At 55.2% G+C, this 14,189-nt stretch overlaps 1 protein-coding gene across 1 annotated transcript; it reads left to right on the plus strand.

Annotated features, from left to right (window-relative positions):
• The first annotated feature begins 1,463 nt into the window (after positions 1 to 1,463).
• Positions 1,464 to 13,944, plus strand: RSPO1 (R-spondin 1). Its single transcript, XM_032417407.1, has 5 exons — positions 1,464 to 1,557; positions 10,248 to 10,439; positions 12,437 to 12,586; positions 12,843 to 13,031; positions 13,784 to 13,944. Exons 1-5 carry the CDS (start codon positions 1,464 to 1,466, stop codon positions 13,942 to 13,944), a joined length of 786 nt encoding a protein of 261 aa, XP_032273298.1.
• The last annotated feature ends 245 nt before the right edge of the window (positions 13,945 to 14,189 follow it).

The following is a 14,189-nucleotide window of genomic DNA, read 5'->3' on the forward strand; positions in this document are numbered from 1 at the left end:
AGGTGGGCTCCCTGGGGCCTCCCCCAGAGGCCAAGGGGAAAGGGGTTGGGACAGGGTGGGAGGGGCACTGCCACTCCAGCATTTCAGATTTCTCATTACTAAGCCAAAACTCAGCCAACTCTGAGAGCAAGCCTGTGAAACCGGCATCTTTATCCCCATTTTATAGATGAAGAAACTGACGTTCCGAGAGGCTGAGTGACTTGTCCAGAGGCATCTAGCTAGTGGGTGGGATGGCGATGCTTCCCTGGCATCTTCAAAGCTTCCTGAAGGCTGGCTGGTTCCTCCTGTCCCTGGGCGAGCGTGGGTGGGTCTGCAGCCAAGTGTGCGGGGCCACGCTTTCGAGCAGGCCTCGGCTGGGAGAATGTGCGGGAGTGTGTGATCCCGAGTGTGCAGTGCGGTGTTCGGGGCCCGGACTCCCAGGTCGGGCTCCAGACACATTGCACTGGGGAGGGACCGGCTCCCCCTGCCCCCATCACCCGGCCATCGGGTCCAGAGACCTGGCTCTCGCTGGGCTGGGGGATTATCCCCATTCTCTGTGTCTCTGGCCAGGGCGGGCATCACTGCCTCTTTTATCCTCGCACAAAGGCCAGGCCCGCAGGGCCTGCTGTGTCAGAGTTTCTGTGGCCGGGGGAAGCCTTACTTCCTTTTCTCCCGCCAAGCCCAGAGGGCCACGCAGAGTCTGCCAGCTTGTCGGGGGCCACTGCTCTAGTTTCACAGGTGAAAGGCACAGGGGTGACTCAGCACAGGGAAGAGAGGGCTGAGGGGTCACTCACAGAAGGGCAGAGAGAGCTCCTCTTCAAGACACAGGCTATTACTGCAGCATGAGGTCTGGAGGATAGATCTAAAGAAGCACTTCCAGTTAGAGCTGGCCAATATTGGGCAGGGGTGGGGCCAACTGGTTTCCAGGGATCCACAGATTGGATGTGAGTGTCTACCATATTCCAGCTGTGTGGGTAGCCAGCTGCCTCTAGTCCCAGGTTAGGGGATTCTGCAAAATTCCTAGGAGAAGGAGCAGATTTCTTCTACAGGGGGGCCAGGTGGGTAACTTGTCATATTCAACCATGCTGAGTTCCTCACAGTCTTCAGGGCAGGGGACCACATGGGAGGGTAGGAGGCATAAGTTGGGGGAACCCCATGGTGCCCCAGAATTAACCTTTCTTTCTTCTCCCCCAACAGGTTGGTTTTTGGAGGTGTCCCTGCTGAAGTGACAAAGAGTTCTCCCATGTGACACACCCTGAGGTGCCTTTGGGGAAAGCTCTCTGGACCTCCCAATGGGCTGATGAAGAAGTGGGCTCCCCACACCCTCTCTGTCCCCAACTAAGATTATGGTGGATTTGGGATACGGCCCAGGCCTGGGCCTCGTGCTGCTGACCCAGCCCCGCAGGCATTAGCAAGAGCCCTGTGTTGTCCACCCCCCCCAGAGACCACCCCTCCTACCAGGGGCCGGGAGCTGGCAAGTGACTATGCGGCTTGGGCTGTGTGTGGTGGCCCTGGTTCTGAGCTGGATGCATCTCGCTGCCGGCAGCCGGGGGCTCAAGGGGAAGAGGCAGAGGCGGAGTGAGTAATGGAGTGGGGCTGGACCACCCCTGGCCTTGGGAGCGGGAGGGGGCCGCCTGGGGACTAGAGGGTCATCGGTGGTTTCATTCTGTGATGACCATTGCAGATTCTACTTTGTCTATTACAACTGCGTAGATTACTCAATAGATTATCCTGTTTGTGGATTATCCGGTGTGTGGATTAATTGGTTGAGATTACCCACTCTGTAGATTACCCACTTTGTCTATTTTCCCCTTTGTAGACTCTGCTTTCTAGATTAACCCCTCTCTTGTGAGGATCCAGTGTGTGGATTATGCCCTTTGACATAACACCAGCTTTGTGTGGTATCCATGGAGATGTGTCCCCCTGCTGCTGTGGCCCCAGCCCCAGGGTGTTTGGCCCCCTCCTCACGGATAGGAGTTCACGGCTCTTTTCTTTGGGTCTTGGCTGAAGTGCAGCCCCCGGTAACCCCTTGGGGCCAGGAACCCTACTCAGCTTGGGCAACAGCTTTCCCTGCCAAGATCACGGGGGCAGAGACAGCAGAGTAGGGAGGCTCGTGAGACTGTCCACTCCTGTGGTTTTTAACTCTGCGCGGTAGGATTCAGGGAGCTATACTGGGGGCAGAAGGGGAGGCAGTGGGAAGGAGTCTGGCCCCACTGCCCATCCAACCAGAGTGCCTCACTCTTTCCTGTTTTTGGCAAGATTTCATGTGAGATGTCACTGGAAGGAGGGGTTCTCACAGTTTAAAATTCTCTTATTGTACAGATAGGCCTAAGGACACCCTGTCGATACTGGAACCCAATTCCCGTGAGTCCCGTCTTCCTAAAAACGAGCTTGATGGAGCTCACGATTAACCTGTCCCCACAGAATCCCATCCCAGGCAGCCCTGAGAGCCCTGGGGCCTCAGCCAGGCTCCTGTGATGGGGATGGGGGGCCTGTACCTGCCCAGTACGGATGGGAGTGGCCACTCCGGGGCTAGGGAGTGGGAGGGGGCCTCTGGTACACCCCAAGGCCTCTCTCCCTTTCAGCGTCCCCCATCAGGGATGTCACGCTCCTCTGACGTGCAGCATGAGCACCTCTTGCTTCACTCTGAGGCCTTCAGACTGAGGCCCACCCGGAAAGGTCAAAAGGCAGCGGAGTTTTGTTGGGTCTTGACCGACAGGGCCAAGGCCAGAACCCAGCCCAGGGAGAGAAGCTCAGAGAATTGGTGAAGCTGAAAATCCCTGGCTTAACACACAATTAGAGACGGTTAGGTTTAATCAGCAGCGAGGCCTTGATTTTCCTCCCTGCTCATCTCTTGCGGCCGGTATTTTGGACTCCACGGGCCCGATGCAGTTTAGCGGTCTGTAAGCAGTCTCCTCTGTTTCCGAGAGGAGAGAGAGAGAGAACACGCGAGCGAACGAGAGGGGCCACTCATGCTCGTGCAACGCACACTAGTGGTCACACTTCCACTCACAGGCAGAGCCACACACACCCCTCCCTAAGCCAGGGGTCGAAGATCGGGGTTCAAGTCTGTTGTACTGAAAACAGCAACAACAGAGGACTGGCCTGAGCATCAGAAAGACCCGGTCCCCTCAACAGCCAGGCGACGGCAGCAGTTTGACGGGTCCACTTATGAGGCAGCCCCCGGTCACAGCCCCGGCAGTGGGAACCCTGTTCTTATTACCAAGTGGTGTGAGTGACAAACGTCCCTGATAGTGACATGTGAGGGTGGGGAGAGACTCGGGGTGCAGTGAGGACCCAGAGAGGGATGAGGGTAGATGTTGCTGGATGATGCTTGTTGAATAGAAACCATAAAGCTGCCAGGGTCATTGTAAAGGGATATATTAAAGCCTATGGGAGATTTTATTTCTGTGTGTAAATTGGTTGGGAACCCTTTATAAAATATCAAGCTCTGTCTAGACTTCGGGATGCATGTCGTTGTTATATGAACCATGTGGCCCTAGGGTTTCCAGGGAGTGGGGAGGGAAGAAGGAGGCCCATGATGCGGTGTGTGGCTCCTCAGACGTTGCAGCCACGGGGTAGGGGGCGGGGGGCAGTGGGGAGCAAGCGTGCGGAGGTGGGCTGGCTGTGCGGATGAGCATCAGGTCTGTCCACTCTGTCTGCCATCTGGAACTGCAAGTCGGTAGGACTGTCAGAAGACACCAGATAGAACTCTGATCACGAGGCATACACCAGTTTTGAGTCCAGAAATGGCTGATCTCAGGCCTGGGTGATGGTCTCCCTGCACGGAGGGGGTGAAATTGAGCAAAGCGCTCTTTAGCTGTGAGTTAGGAACCCTGGCGGAGCGACTTCCTCCTCTCCCATTCACTGAGGACCCATCCCCTCCCCGAGCCCCCTCTTCACTCACTCAGCCTCTTGTCTCCTCGCTGGCCCTCACCTGCTCTCCTGAATGTTTTCCTGGCTGGGATTTCCTGCTCCTCAGGGTGCCCACCTTTATTCACTACTCCTCGCATTGAGTACTCCTTCCCCTTACTGAGACCCTTCTCCTATGTGATTCCTGGGCCCCTTACTCAAGTCCTGCCCCCATGAAGCCCTCATTCCTTCACTGAAGCCCGACTCCCCCATCTGACCCCATCCAGACTTTGTGGGGAAGTGAGATCAGGGTAGACTTCCTGGAGGAGGTGACATTAGTTCTGAGGCTTGAAGGAGTTCGTCAGGCTCAGGAGGTGGCAGAGAATGTTCCGGGCAGAAGGACCAACTTGAGCAAAGGCACAGAGGTGTGCAATAGTGTGATGTGTCCAGACAAACAAAAATAGTTCTATATAGCTGAGGGGTAGTGTTGAGAGATGAGGCGGATAGGATCAGCTCATGGAAGCTTTTTAGGCCAGGTGGAGAAGTTAATAAGACCAGTTGGGTCTCAATTCTGCTGGTAATAGGGAGGCATGGATGGACTTTAGGCAGGGGTGTTTTGGTTTTAGGAACATCAATTTGCAAGCGTTTTACACAAGAATGGATGAAGGAGCCTGAGAAGCCCCAGGGGAATGGAGGGGAGCACAGCCTTGCCTTCCTGGCCTGGCGAAGTGGGCTACACTGAGGACTTGGGGGAGGGGGAGCAGAGCTGTGTGAGCGGGTTTTGTGAAGAGGTTGGGAAGCAGGCTCCAGGACCTCTCCGAGGGCCCTCCACTTCACCCAGCCCACCCAGCCTCCACAGCGAGGTTACAGCCCTACAAGGCTGCCTCCCCTGCGCACCTTCCTCCATCATAGGCATAGGAACCTTGCATGTGGTGAATCTGGCCATGCCCTTCTGAGGTCCCCTTCCCTGCCAGTAGCATAAAGCCCTATTTTCCATTCTGTGAATGCACTAGGATGTTCAGTGCCTCAGAGCCTTTGCACAGGCTGTTCCTCCTGTGTGGCACACCCTCTTCACCTAGCCGGCTGGGTAAGGGAGTGCCTTCCATTACTCATCCACTTACACGGTGTGAGCCAGTCCTGCTTGCCGCATCCCTGGGTGGGCCTTTGTTTATACCTCAGCTCTAGCTCTAGGTCCCCAGCTCCTAGCACTTCTGGGAAAGTGTTAGGTGTGCAGTAAATGTCTATGGAATGAATGAGCGTCAGTTTTTCCCTTTGAATCATTATGCACCCCCCCCCAATGCCCACCATCTTCCTTGGTCTCCATTTCCCACACACAGAGCCCCCTCCCTGTGGCTGTCTAGCACCCCACTGCCCATGCATCTGTATCACTAAGCTGAGAACACCTTTGGGTTCCTATCCTTCTTGACCAGCATCGCTTTCCTCATTGAACTGACCCCTGCCCATCACTGAACCCCTCTCCTCCTTGATAAGCTCTCCTTCCTCTTCCTGAGCCCCCAAACTTCATAGAACTCAATTCCTTTTGTCCCTTTCTCAAGCCCCAAGGCCAGTCTTACCACCTGAGCTCTGCATTGCGACTCTCCTGTATCCTTGGGTCTTCACTCCATCAGTTCACCCAGCCTCGGAGTCTCAGAGGCTCATGATCACAGCCCCTGCTCCCAGCTGCTCTCCCCTCTCTGTTCCTATGTTCTCCGATGCTCTCTGGCCCTCTCCTCCCTTTACCTCCACCTCTACCCCTCCCACTCACTTCCCATCCCCCACTCCACCAGAATTGCTCCTCTTGGGGTCAGCCAGTCGGTCACCTCCCCGTGCCAGCCGTGGTCTCCCCCCAGCTGTCCCTGCACATCTCCCCCTTTGCAACTTGGTTCCTGTGCCCACTCTCCCTCAGCGACCCCCCCTACCCCAGGATTCCTTCTCAGATTCTTTCCGAGCCCCTCCTCCTTGCTGACCTGTTGAGTGGGTGTTGACCCACTGCTCAGCCTCTGCCTCAGGATGACTCCCACTCACATGATTTAACCACTGATGACCATGGTTTCCACAGATGGATCCCTGGGTTCTCTCCCCTGCTCCATAGCTGATTTCTTGAATGAGATGGCTCTCCTTCCTCTACTCCTCGACCACTGCCCTCTGCCCCCATCAGGGGCGCTATTGCTGCCTCCTTGCCTGACACCTCAGCAGCATTGGCATGGCGACCCCTCTCTGCCCTGCCCAGTGCTCTCTGCTCTTGGCTTTCATATTCACTGTGCTTTTGAATGGCCTTTCTTTTTTCTGCCCTTCCCTTAAATTCCTGGTTCCTTTGTTCACTCTCTCGACCCACTGTCCTTTCTGTCTCATGGACCCCCATGCCTTTATGACTGTTTTCATGTTAAGTACTCCACATTGCAGTCTCCAGGCAAAATGTTTCTCTTGAGTTCCAGACCCACAGGTTCAACTGCCTAATAGACACCTTCCCCCAGATGTCCCACAGGAGCCACAACCTCAACACATCTAAAACCTGACTACTCATCATTCCTCCACCCAAACCTGCTCCTCCTCCTGTGGTCCCCTTTCGGTGAAGGGCCAAGGGCCACCCTGTCACACAAGCCCAACACCTTGGAGTCACCCTCAGCTTGCGCATTCCCCAGCCCTCAGTCCCAGGTCCATCCAACCAGAGTGCCTACCACCTGGTTTTATTGATTCTCCCACCTGAGTATCTCACCTGTGTAAACTCCTCTGCAACTTCTCAGTTCAGCCCTGTCTCTTCGAGCTTGAGGCGTCTTCTTGCCTTCAGACTTGCCATCCCTGCAACCCATTCTCCATATCACAGAGTGATCCTGACCATGTCTCTGATTTTAAAGCCCCCAGTAATTCTTCACTGCCTTCACAATGTCCAAACTCCTTTGTACAGAGTCAAGACCCTTCCTCATCTTGGTCTGCCTCCCTCTCCAGCTTCACGTTTAACCACTCCCTCCATGCTCCCCCCCCCATGTTGGTTTCAGACCCCTAGTGCTCCGCGCTTTCTCTTGCTTTGTCACTGAGAGATCTGAAGAGAAATGCGCACAGAGATGAGTTGTTGGTTGAATGGGAAGTGGGCAGCAGGATTCTGAGAAGGCCTTTTGCAAATCTGTCCTTAAAAAAAGTGACAAGGATGGAATCCATAAGCATGGGAACATAGCTATCTGGCTGGCAAATGGGATGCCGGGATCAGTTCAGTTATTGAAACCAAGGCAAGAATAGAGGGAACATTCATTTCTTTTTTTTTTTTTTTAAGATTTTTAAACATTTTTATTTATTTGCCAGAGAGAGAGATAGCGAGAGCAGGAACACAAGCAGGGGGAGTGGGAGAGGGAGAAGCAGACTTCCCACTGAGCAGGGAGCCCGATGCGGGGCTCGATGCCAGGACCCTGGGATCATGACCTGAGCCGAAGGCAGACGCTTAATGACTGAGCCACCCAGGTGCCCCACTTTTTTTTTTAAAAAAAAGATTTTTTAAATTTTTATTTGGGAACATTCATTTGAACAATGAACTCAGTAAAAACCTTGAATAATAGAGGATATGGTAGCTTTGAAGTAGAAGCAGTACGTAAAATCTACAGTAACTTATTAATTTGTAATACAGCCAAATAAGGGCCCAAAGTGGAAAATTAAACCCAAGGGCTCCCTCATAACGTCAAATGCAACATTTGAGTATTTTTGTTCTTAGAAGAACTAAACCAAGAACAATATTAATTTTTAAATGTATTGATTAATTAACATTGGCTCTATACAAATCAATTCTATATTTAAAAAAAATCAATCTGCCTGTACTTCTGGCCTCCACATCACCTTGTGTGGTCCTGCCCTTGGCCTTCCTAAACTTTGTTCCCTCTGCCTGGCATACATGCTGGCTGCAATGCCTCGTTCAAGTCATTTAACTTCTCCATGTCCTCCTCTGTAAAAATGAGGTTTACAAACTAACAATCACGCCTGCTTCGTGGATTGTAAGGATTAAGTAAGTGAATGCGTGAGGAGCCCTGGGAACAGAGTAAGCGCACCACATTTAGGAGTTAGCAGCCACTACTATGGTCCTGGTGGTCGTTGTATGGCTGTTTGTTCCTGACCCTTCCCCTTCTGCTCACCTTCTTAACTCTTGCTCATTCCTGTTCTGAAATCAGGGATCACTCCTGCAGCAGGTGCTTCTCCCAGGGCCCTCCAGAGAGGACATCCTCACGTCCGTTTCCAGTGGTGGGAAAGGAGGCACACGAGACACTGTGTTTTGCCCTGGGGCACAGGTCCAGCCTGAGCTCAGGGTCCGCTATGCTGCGTGATCTCCTGCCATCTGTTCTGATCCCCCCTGGCGCTCTGCTCCCAGCCTGCATCTCCAGCTCCTCGCTTCATGCTTGCTCCTAAGTGGCTCATAAACCTCTCTTTGTGTTACCTTCTCCACTTGCTTCTCTTCCTGTGGGATGGACCTTGTTTAGTGACCGGCCCCACTGTTCCACCACCTACAGTAGCACTCACCCCAGGCTCCTCCCTCCTGTTGGTCTCCTTTGCCAGATTCTCTTAAATCTTCTTCTGTCCATCTCCAACTGAGCAGAATTTTGTTTAAGATGTTTCTCATCTTTCTCACCTGGATGATCTGGTTAGCTTCCTTCCAAATGGTCCTTCGGTCTCTGGTCTCCATCCAGGCTGCCAGAGGAACCTTCCAACGTGTAAATGAGCCCAGGTCCCACACCTTGGCCGATGGCTTTCAACTATCTAAAAAGTATTCATAAAATAAATAAATAAATAAAAATAGCCAGTAGTCAGAACGTTCCCAAGAAAAACGCTGCAAAACAAGGGTTCTTTGGCCAAAATGTTTGGGAAATAAAACTTCCTCTGTCCCCCTTTTAGGGAGTCCGTCTGCACAGGAGCGTAATAAGGGTTGAAGAAGCCCTGCGGTAAAGAATCCTATTTAGGGCGCCTGGGTGGCTCAGATGGTTGGGCGTCTGCCTTCGGCTCAGGTCATGATCCCGGGGTCCTGGGATCGAGTCCCGCATCGGGCTCTCTGCTCCTTGGGAGCCTGCTTCTCCCTCTGCCTCTCTCTCTCTCTGTCTCTCATGAATAAATAAATAAAATCTTTAAAAAAAAAAAAAAAAAAAGAATCCTATTTAGACCTGTCGGACCCAGTGGTTCTGTCTTCCCTGACGTAGTGGCCTTTCCTCCACAGCCTCTGATGAACATCTAGGGGAAAGTGTGTTCCAGGAATGCTCTTTGGGAAACGCTGCCTGGCAGGATCAAGTTCAGGTTCCTTAGCATGATTGCCTTTCACCATTCCCCTCTCCACCCCTGCTGCACCCCAAATCACCTGCAGTTCCCTTTGGGTTCTTTTCTACCTCTGTGGGCCTGTTCCTAGAAGGACCCTCATCTCTACTTTGTGATGGACAAATCTCTACTAATTCTTCAAGAGTTGGCCCAAAGGGCACCTTCTTTGTGACTCCTTCCCCTCTCTTCTTTTTGGGTTCACTATTGCTAGGCCTTGCGGCTGTCAGCATTTGCCTGTTTGCAGGTCTGTCACCACTGAAAGATCAGTTTGGAGTGGTCAGGCGAGCCTCCCTCCATGTCCCTAGCGCTCACCTGGCACAGGGTACTTGGGAGGGGCACGGGGAGTATTGGTTAAACAAGTGGCATCAAAGGGTTGAGACCCCGTGCTGGGGCTGGAGATCACACTGCCTCAAAGGATGGCCAGTGTTTCCCAACCTCAGCATCATTGACATTTTGAGCCAGACAACTTGTTGTGGCCTCACCCCCACCCCATGCATGGTAGGATGTTTAGCAGCATCCCCGGCCTGTCTCCCCTAGATGCCAGCAACAACCCCCTCCCCAGTGTGACAATCAGAAATGTCTCTAGACTTTGCCAAATACCCCCTGGGGAGCAAAATCGTCTCTGGTTGAGACCACTGCTCCAGACCTAAGCTATTCCAGTTGTTTTCCTGTCTCCGAGCAGACGATCTTTTTCTCAGACAGTTTAACCCGTTGTCCTTCTTGACCTTAAAACTTTCTCATGGATAAAAAATCCCCTCCTTCCACACCAGAGGCTGAGCTTTTCTTCCTCTGGGGAGGGACAGGGTAGGTTCCAGGAAAAGTGCAGCTTCAGTAGCTCCTTGGGAAATGGCCGAGGCAGCCTGGAGAGTGAGCCCGTGTTGTACCTGGAGCTGGGGAGACATTTTGGGGGGGGGTCTCCTGCTTCGGGCATCTGTGCCAGTTCTCCTGGGAGATGATGCTGGGAGGTTTGTCAAGCAGCTTTTCGAGGAGCTGTCATCCTGGCCTGTACTTTCTGAATAGCACATTCGTTGTGTACGAAGAAACTCCAGTCTCCTCACTTCCCACCCTTGTGGGAGCCTGGGAAAGAGGGAGGTTTCTCCTACAGCCGCCTTCTTACCCCTGTTCTACCCTTGCAGTCAGTGCCGAGGGGAGCCAGGCCTGTGCCAAAGGTTGTGAGCTCTGCTCTGAGGTCAACGGCTGCCTCAAGTGCTCGCCCAAGCTGTTCATCCTGCTGGAGAGGAACGACATTCGCCAGGTGGGCGTCTGCTTGCCTTCCTGCCCACCTGGATACTTCGATGCCCGCAACCCCGACATGAACAAGTGCATCAGTGAGTGTGGGGAGGGCTGGAGAAGGCTCTGGACACTGGGGGAGGGTGCTTTGAATTGTTGGGGGCAGGCAAGAGGAGTAGAGGGGACACAGAGGAGGGGAGATGAGGCTCCTGATTCAAGTATCCAGCTGCCAGCCCCACATCTCAGAGAGTCCATCCACCTTTCCAGCTCCACGAGTCCATATCAGAACCGTATCTCCCTCCTCTAAACCTGCACTCCGGTGGTGTCCTGGGCCACTCATGTCATCGACCTGAGAGCCAGCCTGTCATTCATGTCCTCTCCCATCCATCTAATGACCAAACCCTGCCTGCTGCCTTTCCTTTCCATCCTCACGGCTATAGTCTCTCCTGGACCATCCCAGTAGCCTGCTTCTCTGTCCTCCAGCACTCATCCGGTTCCCTTGAGCCCTCCCTCCACGCTGCAGCCAGAAAGATGCTTCTGAAACATGTGTCCTGTCCCATCACACTTCTGCTTGAAAACCACCCCGGCTCCACAGACTGCAGGGAAATCCGAGCCCCTGTTAGCCTGTCCACTCCCCGCCCCCCACCCCTGTGCCCAGGTCTTCTTGCTGGCTGGGCGTGGCTCTCCCACAGCAGCTGCAGTTCCACGTGCTCTAAGGCACGTGCTGTCCCACCTCTGTTCAGGCTCACTGTGACCTACTGGGGGACAGGCAGGGAACCTACTCCGGTGAACAATGCCGGTGCCCCTCCCGTTTGCTCAGAGCCTTGGAGATTAGAACGCATTTCCAGATCACGTATCAGCTGAGTCTCACAACAGCCTTTGGAGGGAGATGGGACCTAAGTGACAGGAGCCCTTTTTGGGGGCTGACAACAGTGAGGCTGGCAGGGGAAATGGCTGACCCGAGATCGGCCTTGGGTTCTAATCTCTACTCTGCTTCTTTCTCGTTGGATAACTTCAGGTGTGTTGCAGCCTCTCAAAACCTCATCTCTAAGATGAGAGTGCTAGTTTTCACCCCCTAGGGCTGTCGCCAGGGGCATATGGAAAGCCCTTAGTGTCTGGTGCGCCACACACAGTAGTGGCTGTCCTTACCGTATGTCACCTGCAACCAGACCCAGGGCCCTGAGCAAGAGAGGAGGGAGGGGGCCAGACGAAGAAGCCACAGAGCCCAGGAGGCACAGAGGAGGGGTCTGGTGTGGTAGGGTGGGAAGCTTTTGAGGATGGAAGGGGGACCCTGGGGCTGCCCTCTTGGTCCTCAGGGTATTTGGGGTAGGAATTCCTGGCTGTGTCAGCTCCTGTGAAACTGGCAGCCCAAGCCTCAGGTGCCAGAGACTGGGAGGAAGTCAGCCCTGCCCACGGTCTGGGAAGGGAGAGGTTGTGAAAGACTCTGGCTGCTCCCAGCTGGGGCCCTGGGACCCTCCCTCCCCCAACTTCCCCAGAGGAGGGAGAGATGACCGGAGGGGATCAGGGAGGGACCCAGGAGTCCAACCAAGGTCATTCCTGGAACTGGGCCTTGCAGAGGGAGAGGAATTTGCCCTGGGATCTCTCCTCCCCGCTCCAAGCAGATTTTTTTCTCAGGGCAGGAGGGGAACCAGGGTTTGGGGTGTTGTGGACACCCAGCAATGGGGAGAGGAAACCACACAGCCATGAGCGGGGGTCATTGCATCCCTCAGTTCACCTTTGATTAGGTGGCCCTCTGGGGTGCCATGACATGCCGGGACCCTTCTCTCTCCCTGCCCACGAACCCCAGAGGGTCCCGCCCTCCTCCTCTGAAACCAGCTCGCTTGGGCCTCACCTTGGTTCCAGGGCCTGGGATTGGGTTTGGGGTGGTGTTAGCTGACCGGCCCCGCCAGCCCCGAAGAGTGGCCACTTTGGCTTCCTCTGCCCACCCTGTCCTTGCCTTCCCTCCCTCCCAGGACTCTCCCGTGGTCATGGCAGGTCCAGGCCAGGGTCCTGCCCTTGGGGGGAGGTGCCCTCGGGTGGGGGACTTTGGGAACAGGGGATGAGCCAGAGGCCCCCAATCTGGCCCTCTCCTCAGAGTGCAAGATTGAGCACTGTGAGGCCTGCTTCAGCCACAACTTCTGTACCAAGTGTAAGGAGAACTTGTACCTGCACAAGGGCCGCTGCTATCCGGCCTGTCCCGAGGGCTCGGCGGCCGCCAACGGCACCATGGAGTGCAGCAGTCCTGGTGAGTTTGTGGGGGTGCTGGGGGTGGAGGCAGGGGAGGGACAGGGAGAGCCTGCTTACCTCCCACCCGCACCCCCTCCCCCGACCACCATGTGGGGTTCGTCCCAGGGCTTTTCTGCCCTCTGGACTGAAGATGCCTCCAGCCTCAGGCTCAGGCAGAGAGCGGGTGGGAAGGGCTCCCCTGGGGCATTCTGGGGTACCCAGGGGTGACCCCCTCCTCCCCTTCTTTCTCCCCCTCTTCCTTCCCTTCCTGCCAGCACAATGTGAAATGAGCGAGTGGTCCTTGTGGGGGCAATGCTCCAAGAAGAAGAGGCTCTGTGGCTTCCGGAGGGGCTCCGAGGAGCGGACTCGAAGGGTGCTCCATGCCCCTGGTGGGGACCACGCCGTCTGCTCTGACACCAAGGAGACCCGCAGGTGCACAGTGCGGAGGACGCCCTGTCCCGAGGGTGAGCTGCGGCCTCTGCCTCCCCGGGGCTGGGAGTCAGGGACAGCCATGGAGGTCTGACCACTTCTGCCTGGGGAAAGGGCCTCAGGCCAGGGCCAGATGGGAATCCCCAGCTCAAGATGCCATGCTGGGGGAACCAGTGCTGGGTGCTGGCAGAGAGCAGTCCCCAGAACTGTGTGGTGGGAGTTGGAAGCTTTAGTGTCTGTGTCCTCCAATTGCCCCATTTCCTCTGAACCGGCAGAGGTTGGCATTGGAAGGACCCTCAGAGGTCAGATGGGGCTGCAGAGGGGGGTGCTAAGACCCAGGGAGGTGTAGTGATGTGACCAAGGCCACACAGCCTGTAGTTGGCAATGATGCGGCAGCTACCCCCGGAGGCAGTGGAGTGGGGCAGAGGAGCTGGGGGCTGTCCTGCTTGTCCTGAGGGCTGTGCCAAACATCTTAGCCCGTTGGGGTCCAAGGTCTGAGGAAACACAAGGAAGAGGAGGGTGTCTGGTTCATCGAGGGATGGGGGGCAAAAGGCTCCTGGGACCCCCGTCTCCATACCCATGTTGCAGGGTCCCCTGAAGTGGCCAGTAGTCAGAAGAGGCTTTGAGGGGGACCCCCACTGCCAAAAGGCAGTGACTCCAACCCCCCCACCCCACCCCCTGCCCAGCTTCCTCCCCACGCCCCTCCTAGAGCCCTGGGCCATGCCTGGGGCCTCCTTACTTGCTGCAGGACATCCTTTGTTGACTCTTCCTGCTGTTGGGATTGCAGGACAGAAGAGGAGGAAAGGGGGCCGGGGGGAGAACGCCAACAGGAACCTGAGCAGGAAGGAGAGCAAGGAGGTGGGTGCCGGCGCTCGGAGACGCAAGGGCCAGCAACAGCCGCAGCACCAAGGGACAGTGGGGCCGGTCACGCCTGCGGGGCCCACCTAGGGACATTCGTCACCTCCAGGCCCTCGCAGAAAGAGTCCAGCGCTGCTCTGTGTGATGGAAGCTTTACCGAACTGGAGCGCTGGGGGCAAAGTGTGCACACACTCTCCATACATATATGGACACACAGACACACACACAGGGCTCATGTCCAAACATGCAACCAACATACATGCGCGCGCACACACACACACACACACACACACAATCAAGGCCACTGGAAGACACTTCTCTCTCGGACATCACCG

Source organism: Phoca vitulina, unplaced genomic scaffold (assembly GCF_004348235.1).
Source record: "Phoca vitulina isolate PV1807 unplaced genomic scaffold, GSC_HSeal_1.0 scaffold2, whole genome shotgun sequence".
Lineage (NCBI taxonomy): Eukaryota > Metazoa > Chordata > Mammalia > Carnivora > Phocidae > Phoca > Phoca vitulina.